The sequence below is a fragment of the Sphaerodactylus townsendi genome, linkage group LG08 (genome assembly GCF_021028975.2).
Source record: "Sphaerodactylus townsendi isolate TG3544 linkage group LG08, MPM_Stown_v2.3, whole genome shotgun sequence".
In the NCBI taxonomy this organism is placed as follows: domain Eukaryota; kingdom Metazoa; phylum Chordata; class Lepidosauria; order Squamata; family Sphaerodactylidae; genus Sphaerodactylus; species Sphaerodactylus townsendi.
In genome coordinates, this window is record NC_059432.1 from 105,413,060 (window position 1) to 105,425,828 (window position 12,769).

Genomic DNA, 12,769 nt, shown 5'->3' on the forward strand with positions numbered 1-12,769 from the left:
GAGCAAGAGGAAAGAAGCAAGGAAGTGGATATTTAATCGGCGGACATTCTCTATTGGAAACCAAGCCATGATCCTGTAATCATCTTGCTTCAGAAAAGCCAGCTTTACCTTAGGACCAATCCCCCCCCCCCACCTAGATAATCTACTTGTAAAATGACCAGGTGCCTTCCAAAGGAGAAATGCCAGCCTTCCAAAGAACAAATAAATCACCAGGTCCTCAGTAAATTTGATCTTAAACATTAGCTGCTATCCCCTTCCATGGCGAGCTGGCTTTGGTTACTTGTGATGTTGGCGCAGAATGGATGTAAATATGTCATAAAATGGGATTGCGCACGAAGGCTCTTAACTCCTTATTATCCAGAATGTTTGGGGGGGGGGGGGACTGAGAATTTGTTCTGAAAAGAGCTTTGAATACACAAGGCAGAAGCCCCCTAAAGAAGCCCGCTCTACCCATACAAAGCTCATGCCACACAATACTAACGGTGCATTAATGGAGCCTTCTTGTCTGTTTGATGGAACCCCTGTTGACCGCCATGACACCATCAGCAGTGTCAAAGGGCGTTTCCCCACTCACAAGGATCCCCCCTATGCTGCGCGCTGCTCTCAGCGTGCGGCATCCCTGGCGCGCGCCCGGGCATCCCCACGCCCCCGCAACCCCGTTTTCTCCAGCGCCAGGGATGCCGCGCGCTGAGGGGGCGCGACAGCGGCAGCGTTGGGGCGGCTGCGCTGTCGCCGCCCCTGTCGTGGGGAGTGCAGGGGGACCCCGCGCTACTTGAAAAGAGTAGCGCGGGGCTTAAGGTAAGTGGGGAAAGGCCCAAAGATGCCATCAGCTATGGGTAAGGAAGCAGGCTTCCGCACTAGGAACTCCCTCACTGCCATCAGTCCATATGGGGCCCTCTAAAAAGACATCTCCCCATTAATGTCCATAACAAACAGCTGGAATGAACTCTTTCACCAATATACAAAGAGGGATGTGGAAATAATTTATGAGAATAAATTATGACTATTATTCTTTCAATAAGATTGTCTGCACTCAGGCTGGGAATGCCAGGAGAATCTCAGCAGCAAAAGAAATGGCGGGAATGAGGAACAGTGAGGAGAAATCCCAGCATGGAACCATTCAATGGCCTCTTTTTTTCCCTTTTTTTTTTTTTGCATCAGTGTCTGTGCATCAGAACCTCTCAGGCCCCTTCCGCACATGCAGAATGATGCACTTTTGATCCAGGAGCAGCAGTGGCGTAGTGGTTAAGAGCAGGTGCATTCTAATCTGGAGGAACCGGGTTTGATTCCCAGCTTTGCCGCCTGAGCTGTGGAGGCTTATCTGGGGAATTCAGGTTAGCCTGTGCACTCCCACACACGCCAGCTGGGTGACCTTGGGCGAGTCACAGCTTCTCAGAGCTCTCTCAGCCCCACCCACCTCACAGGGTGTTTGTTGTGAGGGGGGAAGGGCAAGGAGATTGTCAGCCCCTTTGAGTCTCCTATAGGAGAGAAAGGGGGGATATAAATCCAAACACTCTCTCTCTCTCTCTCTCTCACTTCCACAATTGTTTGCAAGTGGATTTTGCTAGTCCGCACAGCTGCAAAGTGCATTGGAAGTGGATTGAAAATGCATTATTCTGCATGTGCGGAGGGGGCCTAATGGGCACAGATAGTAGGAAAATCAAATATTTCTCCTGCACTGCTGTCTAGTGAGAAGGGAAAGCCACAGTGTGAAACAGACTTTTCTCTGTGACACGCCTCTGAAGATGCCAGCCACAGATGCAGGTGAAATGTTAGGAACAAGATCTCCCAGACCACGGCCACGCAGCCCGGAGAAACCACCACAACCACCACAACCCATAGTTTGAAGTGGTGTGAATCTATTTAATCCATAGGTGGATTTTTCTCATCTGTCAAACAAAAGAATCAAGTGTGGTCACCTTCTGAGGAAGCTTCAGCATACGGAAAGGGTTATGAAGATGATCAGTCACAACAACCAAAATCAAGAACAAATGCTTTGATCAATCGTATCGATGGATTTTGGGGAGAAATGGCTTATGATGGCAAGGCAAAGAAAGAAAACGGCGTACATTCTAGGTGTTGTCCATGGCACAGCGAGAGTTGACTCAATTGCACAAAAACCCCTTGAAGTTATTTGGGGACAGTAATACTTTCAGGACCAAGTCAGCAGTGGGGAAATGCGGCAGTGCTTTCCAGAAACTGACACACCATTTCTAGGCATTTTTCTCAGGTCGGTGTGACTTCTCAGGGTCGTGGGGCAATTTGCTTCGTCTGGCTTTCTGTCCATTTCCCAGCCACACCTATAGTATCGCTTGTTGACTACCCCTATTCCTAGATCAAAGTTAACTTTGAACAATACGCTACAAGTATCTTTGAGGGGGTCTAATTTTCCCCAGTGCTGTCAAAAACGCCTTCATGCAAAACATACATATTCCCCGCCCCCCTCGGAACTCTCATCATCTCACAAACTGAAGTGCCCAGGGCAAGTTACAACATTGTCCATTGCAGCAGAGAGTTGGCACAGTCTTTCTTAAGATATCTTGGCGACAGAGCTTCAACACAACCGCACAATTGTTGCAACGGGGCGGGAAGGGGGGCCCATCTGGAAGTACCTAAACGTTTGGGGGATGTCATGAGGGGAGGAGGATGCACTTAGAAATCTGGGTAGGGATGGACTCCTGCTCCAGAGCCCAGAAGAAAATAATGTTCAGCACGCACTCTGCTGGAGTGCGAAAACGCTGAACGGCAGCATCGAACAGAATTGCAGCACCGAGTACTATGGGATGGGAGAAACAGAGGCAGCCTCTTGATGCCAGAGATGTACCCTACATCGGCCTTCAGTTGGCTGCCCTTTACCCTTGCCAAACTCACCCCATTCTTTACCCACAAGACACCCTTGTATTACCAGTTAGCACCCCAAACTCTCTACAGACAGAAGGCTATGTCCCAAAGAAGAACCTTTGCGATTCTGCAAAGGCTTTGCGGTTGCCTCAGGCCCAGGGATTGTATGTGTGGGCCGTCACCCGACCTCATTTTGTTGGTCTTGCTACTGATGATTGTCTTGAGGTGACCAAGTGCAGCTATGATCTACCCGAGGGGAATCCAGGGTAGGTTGAGCAGCAGCGATAAAGGCATGGAGACGTTTGAGAGCGTCTCGGCAACAGAAAAATCTGGGGGTTGGGGGGGGAGGGGCTTATCCATAGATCTCTCTTAAATAATCTGGCATTCAACCCAAACTGCCACAGGCCTAGGAACCCATCACTCTGTAGACAGCCTAATTTAGGCGACACCCATTCCAACAGTTCAGAAAACAGTGTTTTGTTTTTACAAAAAGCGTAGATGCTGGGTGCGTTTGTCAAATGCGAAGATCGCTTTGACGCCTTTGAATTTCCAATGGTCTTCCAGGTTTTCCAGCTGGCCGAGGTCTTTGTTTCTCTTTTTCAAAAAGGGTATCTCCATGCTGGTGAGATCCCGCAGAGTTCTCAAGTTCGGAGCTTGCGAGGAAGGCGCATCGATCCAGAATCTGCTGATGAGCAGAGGAGAGGGTGGAGCCCTGAGGAAATGAGTCCGGGTGCCTTCAGCTCCCAGCTTTCTGCTCAGCTGTTAAGCTTCTTGACAGCTCGCTCCCTTTCATCTCGGAGTTGGTGGGTGGGGCGCTGCGGGGACCACTGTAGACATCTGAAAGAGGAATGCACAGGTCTTGTGTATCAGGACCTCATTGGAAGGAACATGCCTACCTACCGGCATCTACTCTGCACAAACATTCTTCAATGATTCTTTCAGCTTTCAGTCAGCCACATCTAATTTTGGAGCAGCAGTGGCGTAGGAGGTTAAGAGCTTGTGTATCTAATCTGGAGGAACCGGGTTTGATTCCCAGCTCTGCCGCCTGAGCTGAGGAGGCTTATCTGGGGAATTCAGATTAGTCTGTGCACTCCCACACACGCCAGCTGGGTGACCTTGGGCTAGTCACAGCTTCTCAGAGCTCTCTCAGCCCCACCTACCTCACAGGGTGTTTGTTGTGAGGGGGGAAGGGCAAGGAGATTGTCAGCCCCTTTGACTCTCCTATAGGAGAGAAAGGGGGGATATAAATCCAAACTCTTCCTCTTCTTCTTTTTCTACCTCCCCTCGCCACCCTTGCCTTCCCCATTCCTGTTGACTTGTTACCTTCACTTCTCCGTCCATTGGTGCTCTTACAGCTGAAAAAGGAGCCCTCACTTTTTAGGTTCTCATCTAAGTGATGGTAACCAACCGGTCCTTCCTTAATGGCAACTAATGGCCCACCTAGCCCACCCCTTGGAGGAAGGAACCAGTGGTGGGATTCAGCCGGTTCGCACCACTTCGGCAGAACCGGTTGTTAAAATGGTGCTTGTAAATAACCAGTTGTTAAATTATTTGAATCCCACCACTGGAAGGAACGCAAAAGCACATCAGACTGTAAAGTGAAGGTCTGTGAGGGATAGTTTGTCCGGTCTGAATTGAAAAGAATTTAGGATTTCAGAACTGGATGGAGAAGCAGGGGTTGGGGGGTAGGGGGTTGGGGGTGTAGGGGGTTTGGGGTGGTGGTGGAAGAGAGTAGCTTTTGCTCATAGAAATCTGATGATGATACTGGTAGGCAGTCTTGCTTACCATTCACTCTTCCTTTAGATTTGCAATCAAACTGACATCACAAAAATGCCACAAATCTCCCCAGTACCCTCTTCACAAAGAAACAGATTCTATAAAGATATCTTGGAACAACCATTTTCTCAGGAATCTGGAGAATATAACAGTTCTAAGCTGATGTGGTGCCCCCCCCCCCTGTTTGGCTCCTTGTTTGGTCCTCGTTTGACCCTGACATCTGGGTCACTGGTCATCTACTGAGGCCCCCATGCCTCCCTCTGGGGGGGAGGGAATTTTGAAATTAGGATGTTGGACCCACTCTTATTTCATTTTCCTGATAATTATTAATTACTGCTGCTTTTAATGTTTTAACTATTCTGAACTGTTGGTTTTGTTTGTTGTGCACGGCCCAGAGCCCTATGGGGATGGGGCGGTATAAAAGCCTCAGAAATAAAATAAAATAAAATAAAAATAAGTCTGATCAAGGGCTCCAGTGTGAGGATGAAAAAGTCTACATAATAGGGCCAGGCTCAGAATGGAGGGTGGCATTTTTCTGCCAACCCAGGAAAAACCTTGGGTGTGCAGAAACATCTGCAAACCACTTGTTAATCAGAAGTTTCTTTAAAAGTCCAAAACTGAAGAAGGGAGCGCTGACTTTGCAACTTAATTTTTTTTAAAAATGCTGACTCAGCAGTTGCTAAATTACGGTTGGCGTTAACAATGGAGATTTAAAAAAACATTCAGTGGAGGCAGCAGCAGCAACAATAGGATGACATATACCACTGGCAACAGCAGGAGAGAGGCAGGAGGAAGAACAGGCAGCCGTGTGCAGGAAGAGGGATGGCCAAGGGAGACACAACAACAATGCTTGGAACCATCTACCCCAATCAGCTGGAAGGCAGGGAATTGAGAGGGAGGAGCTGCCTCTTGCACAGGTTCTGCTTCAAGCCTTTTACCACCACCATTGCTTGTCTGCTGATCAGATGGTAGCTGTGGGACATGGTTGTCCCTCTAACCACCACCACCCATCAGCAGGCAGGTGGCAGCAGCAAGGCGCTGGGAGGAAAAAGAGAACAGGTTGCACTTTCTGTTTCAAGTCTGTTCCCCCAATGCCCAGGTAAGGGAGAGGGATCAGGCTCAGAGGTGGGATCCAGCAAGTTCTCACAGGTTCCCGAGAGTAGGTTACTAATTATTGGTGTGTGCCGAGAGGGGGTTACTAATTGGTGATTTGGCCACGTGATTTTTGCCTGAGTTACGCCCCTCCTCTCAGCAGTAGCGCGCAGAACTTGAAGCAGTCTAGCAGGAGGTGCACCGGTGTGTGTGGCAGCCTGCGCTTGCCATGCATTCAAGTTGCTGCCTAAGGGACTGGCGAGGCAGCTGCGCCTTGCCACAGCTCTTCCAGGGAATGCCTCACCTCCGGAATGCCTCGGTCACTGTCGGGCTACTCAGCCCCTGCCCCATTGGCGCTCTGCCACAGTTTGAATCCCACCACCATGGGAACCTGTTACTAAAATTTTTGGATCCCACCACTGATCAGGCTCACGGGAGCCTTGGGGAAGAACAGAAAGGTGATGCAGAGGAGGTGAAGGTGGCAATGATGATGATGATGATGAAAAGGACCCTCTTCAAACCTTGCTCAGCATTACCTGCATTGCTGTGCCGGCGGATATTGTTGGTATCCCCTTCTGCTGGCTGAAGCAGACAGGAAGGGAACCAGTCTGTTTTCTCAGAAACCAGTTTCTTCACTAACCTGGACATGCAGAGGAAATGATCACAGTCTCTCCCTCCTTTCTGATGCCACAACTGTTATCTCAAAAAACAAACACAACCCCCAAACCCTAATGCAACGAGACTGTCTCCCCCATCTGCCAGGAGGGCTGGGCACCTGGATGCTTCCTTTTTAAAAAAATCGGGTCAGCTGAGATCGTTCATTTTCTTACACAAGAGTCGGTGTGGTGTGGGGCGAAAGAGCAGGTAGACTCGAGAACCGGGCTTGATTCTCCATTCCTACACATGAGAAGTGGACTCATGTAGTCAACTGGGTTTGTTTCTCTGCTCCTTCACATGAAGCCTGCTGGGTGACCATGGGCCAGTCACAGTCCTCTCAGAACTCTCTCACCCCCCCCCCACCCAGTGGCATAGCGCCCCGGGGGAAATGGCCTTTATTATATCAGAAGATTCGCTAGCAGGTCACCAGGGCCTAAACCTGCTCCCTCCTTGGTCTGCAAGGAAAGACTAACTGCTGCCCAAGTCCTTAGGGCAGACACATCGGCAAAAATAATAGCAGGAACAACAACAAAAAATGATGACGATGATGATGGACATGAGGCAGAATTGTTTCCCTCCATTTTGGATTCTCTTCTCCTTGGGCTTTTACTCCCTCGGGTATGTTAAACAACCAAGTTTACACACATTTCACCATCCTCCAGAGGCGTAGCTGGGCCAAACTGTGCCCGGAGCGCAGTCGATATTTTCCACCCCCCATACTCCCCCGTGGCACCCCCCCCACGGTGCCCCCCTTCCCCCCTTTCCCCACTAACCTTAGTTCCTTTCCTTTTCCTAGAACTTTTTCAGGCTTAAAAATGGCTTGATGGGAACTATACTTCCCAGGAGACCTTGTGAGCCCCAAGGTCTCCTGGGAACTGTAGTTCCTCAGGCCGTTTTTAGCCTGTCCTGTGAACAGGCCTTTTTTTCAGCCTGAAAAAGTTCTAGGAAAAGGAAAGGAACTAAGGTAAGTGTGGGGGGGGCGCATGGGGGGGCAAGTGGGAGGGGCCTGGGGGTGATTTTCCATGCCCCCCCACGCATGCGCCTGATTTTCCCCGCCCCCTTGTGGCTCCGCCACTGCCATCCTCCAAATGTGGCTGAACCCCTCTTGTCCGTGGGGCTGGCTGTCCCACTTACCATTGTCCGTCAGCACCTTCCTGAATGAATTGCACTAAATTTCCATCCTCAAGCGTCAAGGAATCGGGGAAACAGGTGTCAAAGCTGCCTTCGACCCGGTAAAGATCGGATCCCTAAAACGAGTAAGACAGAGCACATGTGGTTATTTCAGAGGGAGGGAGGAGGGCCGGAGGGAGGGGAAGGAAACGATGGTATCCTCTAGAAGGCCTGGAGCGTGTATTTCAGAGATGGAGGCTTCAACCAAAACCAGCCAGCTTCTACACCAGTAGATAATTTGCAGCAGAAGCTATTTAGGGAAGGGTCCGTTCAGATTGGCCACGGGGAGTCATTTGGAAGGGTGGGTTCTATCGCAGTAAGTCCCTAATTCACGACAACAGACATCTCACATTCAGGATGTTGTGGGTTTTCCGGGTTGTATGGCCGCGTTCCAGTAGTATTTTCTCCTGACATTTTGCCTGCATCTGTGGCTGGCAACCGCAGGTGAAACATCAGGAGAAAATACTACTGGAACATGACCATGCAACCTGAAAAACCCACACTGTCCCAGGGATTCACATTTAATCAGACGCAAGGAAAGAGGCGACGCCGAACCTCTCATAACAAATGAGGAAGTCTGCAAGACCCAAACCTTATGGACTAGGATCTTTGTCATCATCCTTACCATATTTGAGGATCTTAATTCTCTATTGCATACTGAAATGGCAGAAAATGTTACCCGTATATACTCGCGTATAAGCCCAGTTTTTCAGCCCTGTTTTAAGGCTGAAAAATGCCCCCTCGGCTTATACACGAGTCCTGCTTACCAGCCGGCTCTTCAGGCCTCTGCCGAGGCTGGGGGCGTGGCTGGGACGACCTCCCTGCGGCTGCACAAGCCGCTTGTTGCTGCCCTCCTCGGAGGGTGAAGGGGAACCTTGGCTGGCTGGGCTTCCTCAAACCCCGGGAGGCAGAGGGGGCTCCTTATTTGGGCAGTGACTCCTCCTGATGTCATTGCCCAAATAAGGAGCTCCTCCACCTCCCGGCTGGGTTTGAGGGAAGCTCAGGTAGTTAGAGGTGGGAGGGAGCCCTTTAGCCTGGGCAATGACATCAGGGAAGTCACTACCAGCTGTTTCTCCCCTCCACCCCTCCTGGTTGCCTGGGCTTCCTCAAACCCAGCCGGGAGGTGGAGGGAGCTCCTTATTTGGGCAATGACACTGTGGGGGAGTCACTGCCCAAATAAGGAGCCCCTCCACCTCCTGGTCAAGCCTGGGCTTCCCTCAAATTCAGCGGGAGGGAGCTTCCCCATTATCGGCAATGACATCAGGGGAGTCACTGCCCAAATAAGGAGCTCCTCCACCTCCCTGCCTGGGTTGCCTGGGCTCTCACCTGGTGGGAGGGAGTCTTTATTTGGCAATGACACTGCAGGAGTCACTGCCCAGCCAGTGAGCTCCCTCCACCTCCTGGTTGCCTGGGCTTCCCTCAAACCCAGCGTGGGAGGTGGAGGGAGCCTCATTATTTGGGCAATGACACTGTGGGGGGAGTCACTGCCCAAATAAGGGAGCCCCTCCACCTCCTGGCTTGCTCTGGGCTTCCTCAAACCTTACAGCTGGGAGGGGAGCCCTCATTTGGCAATGACATCAGGGAGAGTCACTGCCCAAATAAGGAGCTCCCTCTGCCTCCCGGCTTTCCACCTCGGGCCATGGGGCCAACACGCTGTCCCCAGGTTTTGGTAGTAAAATTAGGTGCCTCGGCTTATACAGGAGTCAGCTTATACACGAGTTTATACGGTATTTTCAGTTAAAATGGCAGAAAATATCCCTCCAGTTGAAATAAAGTTAAAGGGGGGGGGGGTGTTAGGGATGGAGAAGTCAAAAGTGACAGCCAAGCTGATGCTGTTGTTTGAATGCTGGGATCCAAGAAGGCCAGGTTCGATTCCCCACTCTGCCATGGAAGCTGGCTTTTGTGACCGTGGGCCAGTCATTTTATCTCAGTCAATCATACCTTGCAAGGTTGTTGTGAAGATAAAAAGGGAAGGGGAAACGATGTAAGCTGCTTTGGGTCCCACTGAGAAGAACAGCAGGATATAAACGAATAAATAAAAATAATTCAAGAGAGAAAGCAGGGATTGAGCCTCAACTCATCCATATAAATAAAAATCTATCAGTGTGTTTTTCTGCTGACAGGTAATCTCCCAAACTACTGGACCGATTGCTTTGAAATTTTCATTAATAACGTCAAGATTCCTGTGCCGCGGCCATGTTTCTAATAATTGCTTCTTCACACCTCCTGTTGTGTGTACATGTTACAACTGTGCTAGCAGTTGTGTACATGCCACACCTGTGACAGTTGGAACCACGGTTCTGTTCCAACAGCGCATCTGCTGGGCCATCAAAGCACATCCCTGATACAAGGGAAACAAACTATGCCTTCCTTGGAAAATCGCCGCCATCTGAGTGAAACAGGATGGGGCCCGGCCATCTGCACACATGGCTCCACCCACCCCTAGCTGGAGGAAGGGGAAGGTGAGGGAGGGTCCGGGTTTAGCTGGAACCAAAAGCTCTGAAATTTGAACACAACGTACCTCATGCCTCCCAGGGTGTTTTAAGCTAGGTAATTCGCCTGCAAGGGAAGGGAGTGAAAGGGACAGGGACAGCCACCTGGTCATGGCCCACCCACCCTAGCAGAGGATGGGGAACTTTAGGGAGGGATGGGGCGGGTTGCCATGCAAGGGAACGGAAGAGAGGAAGGGGAGTGAGGGGCCCCTTGCCCCTCCCCTCCCTTGCAAGCATTGTGCAATGACACATGTTCAAACCGTTCGCTTCCTTTTCTTTCTTTTCCACTTCACCAGACTCAGCCACAGCAACGCGTGGCCGGGCCCGCTAGTTTATTCTGAAGATTTAAGGAAATAATGCGGATGCAATATATCACTACTGAAGGGGCCATTCTGAAACATTTCCTGTCCTGCAGGGTTTAGGCCCAGCACAGAACAGGTTCATGGGAACGTGGAAAATGGCAGCACGAAGTTTCAGAGATTGTGACGTACGTTGTTTGGCTGGCTCTCTTCCTCCAGATCCGAAGAGTTGGACATCTCCTCCGCGCTGGATGGGATGGCTTCAAAATCCTCAAAGGTGTCTAGCGACGGCATTTGCCTGCTGGGCCAACCTTTACAAAGGATACAGACATGATTGGTATTAGCTCCTGGATCCGACTTCAAGTGTACTTTACCACAATCAGAGTTTTTTTGCCCCCTCGAAATCAATTTGCCATTCGACTGGTTCCTCCTCAAATAGGTCTGCATAGTATGCTTCTAATAAGAACAGGGCAACATCTTCCTTTTCCAACAGCCCTGTGAATCAGGCCAAGATAGGGCAGGAGGATACAATGTCGAATGGGACCTGAACATTCGGTACCATTCATTCCAGTTCATGGCCTCAGTTGGCCCATCTCAAGGGAGACACCAGTGAACAACCAAGAAAGCTCCAAGTTCATCCCAGCTGTGTAGATCTAGGGTTGATTCAGAGGTCCCACATTGAAGGGACAGTCTCATCTTTAAACAATTTGTCCTCCAAGGTCCTTGGGTTCTTCAAATTGTCCCTGGATTCTTGGGAGGCTGCCGTGACTGCCTTCTGGGGCTTAAAGGCAGCGGGCAGCCTCAGGCAAAGCCGTGAAAGCACGGGCTCCTCTGGGGCTTGCCGCTTCCGCCCCTGCTCACAGGGCGGAGTCGGCAAGCCCCAGAAGGCCGCGGTTCTGTGGCTGTGCGCCGTGATAGTTTATGCAGCAGTACAGCCAGCTTCACCCCCTGTCCCGGTTCACAAAGGTGACCATCTGGTCACCTTAGTGTAGACCAGCAGCAACTACAGGAGAGGAAAGTTGCCATCTATGCTTATTATGTCTATCTATGTTGATTATGTATGCTGCTATGATTATTATTGCCTTATAGCTTATGATGTTATGATTATTGATGTTCTTGTTTATAATGCTATGTTTACAATGTTATGTTTATTGATGCTATGTTTATTGTTGTTTTGTTACTTGATGTTATGATTACTGATGTTTGCTATTATGCTGTTCATGTTCACCGCCCTGAGCACTTTGGGGGAAGATGGTATACAAATAGAATAATACAATGCAATACAATACAACTGAAATGGGAATTGCCCCCAATGACCAGCCCTGCCATCTGATTTCGGACACTGATCACCTGCAAACCCACTGGAGTGGAAACACCTTTAGAAAGAGTGCCTTGCTGGCTTCATACCTGGGCAAGAATTTGAACCTTTCTCCTGCCTAGACCAAACTTGCAGCTACTGCCCGTTAGTGGTCACAGGAGGCTGAAATGTGGGCTGGAATATATCGAGAATTTAGCAGCTATATTCCAATACTTGGTGTTTCGAATCAGTGAAGTACTAAACCATAATGCTGATTTGGTATTGCAAAGGACCTAGCCCACAAATACAAAATGCTGATCACCTCGCCTGTCTTCACAGCCACCGTTTGAGCTTCTGAGTTTTCCAGAATGACTTTTGATGGTTATTTGCGTTCATTTTGTGAGCTTATTAATCCCCCCCATTTTCCTGTCATTCTAATTCCCCTTTTCCTATATGGTTTGTGCATTTTAAATGGGAGGAATCAGTGGTGATTTTGCACTTGGATGCAACGTAGTGCTACCGTTTACATGTTTGCCTATGTTCTCAAGAACTGTTTTGGCTTTGGGCCTTGTAATTCTGGCATTGCTCCAGTGGATTTGTTTTAAAGAGTAGAAGCTGACCAGACGCCCAGCTTTGATGCGGGACAGTCCTGCTCTTTAAACACTTGTCTCTTGGCCAGCGTCCGCTGGTTCTCTTCAAATTGTCTCCGATTTTTGGGAGGCTGCCGTCAGACTGCCTTCTGGAGCATGCTAACTTGGTCGCGGCGAAAGTGCCTTCTCCGCTGGGCAGTAGTCGCAAGACTCAGCCTTCCTGGGGCTTGCCGCTTTCCCACCCCTGCTGACAGGGTAGGAACCGGCAAGCCCCAGAAGGCAGTAAGGCGCCTGAGGCTGGCCACGACGGTCACTACCCCCCCCCCCCCATCCCGGTTCACCAAGGTGACCATCTGGTCACCTTAGTTTAAGGACAATCTTGAGGTAACCTGTGCAAGGACAATCTCAGGTTCACTTGAAATGGGGTCAGTGGGTCCCCCAGAACCCTGCTGAGCCTCGTCAACTCTCACTCCTTAAAGTCATCTCTCTCCATGCCCCACACCAGAAAATCCTAAACTTTAATCAAGTTGAAAAATTAAAAAAAAAGAGAAAGTG

The 12,769-nt window shown here is 49.9% G+C and overlaps 1 protein-coding gene across 1 annotated transcript in view; it reads right to left on the minus strand.

The window, feature by feature from the left end:
* Positions 1 to 1,981: 1,981 nt before the first annotated feature.
* LOC125438502 (guanine nucleotide exchange factor DBS-like) overlaps positions 1,982 to 12,769 on the minus strand; it is a 124,206-nt gene continuing 113,418 nt past the window's right edge. The window contains exons 20-23 of the mRNA XM_048506937.1: positions 10,520 to 10,638; positions 7,501 to 7,613; positions 6,246 to 6,349; positions 1,982 to 3,678 (exon numbers count right to left, since the gene is read on the minus strand). Coding sequence (XP_048362894.1) covers positions 3,578 to 3,678; positions 6,246 to 6,349; positions 7,501 to 7,613; positions 10,520 to 10,638 — 437 coding nt within the window. The 3' untranslated portion in view covers positions 1,982 to 3,577. The remainder of the gene's footprint in view (positions 3,679 to 6,245; positions 6,350 to 7,500; positions 7,614 to 10,519; positions 10,639 to 12,769) is intronic.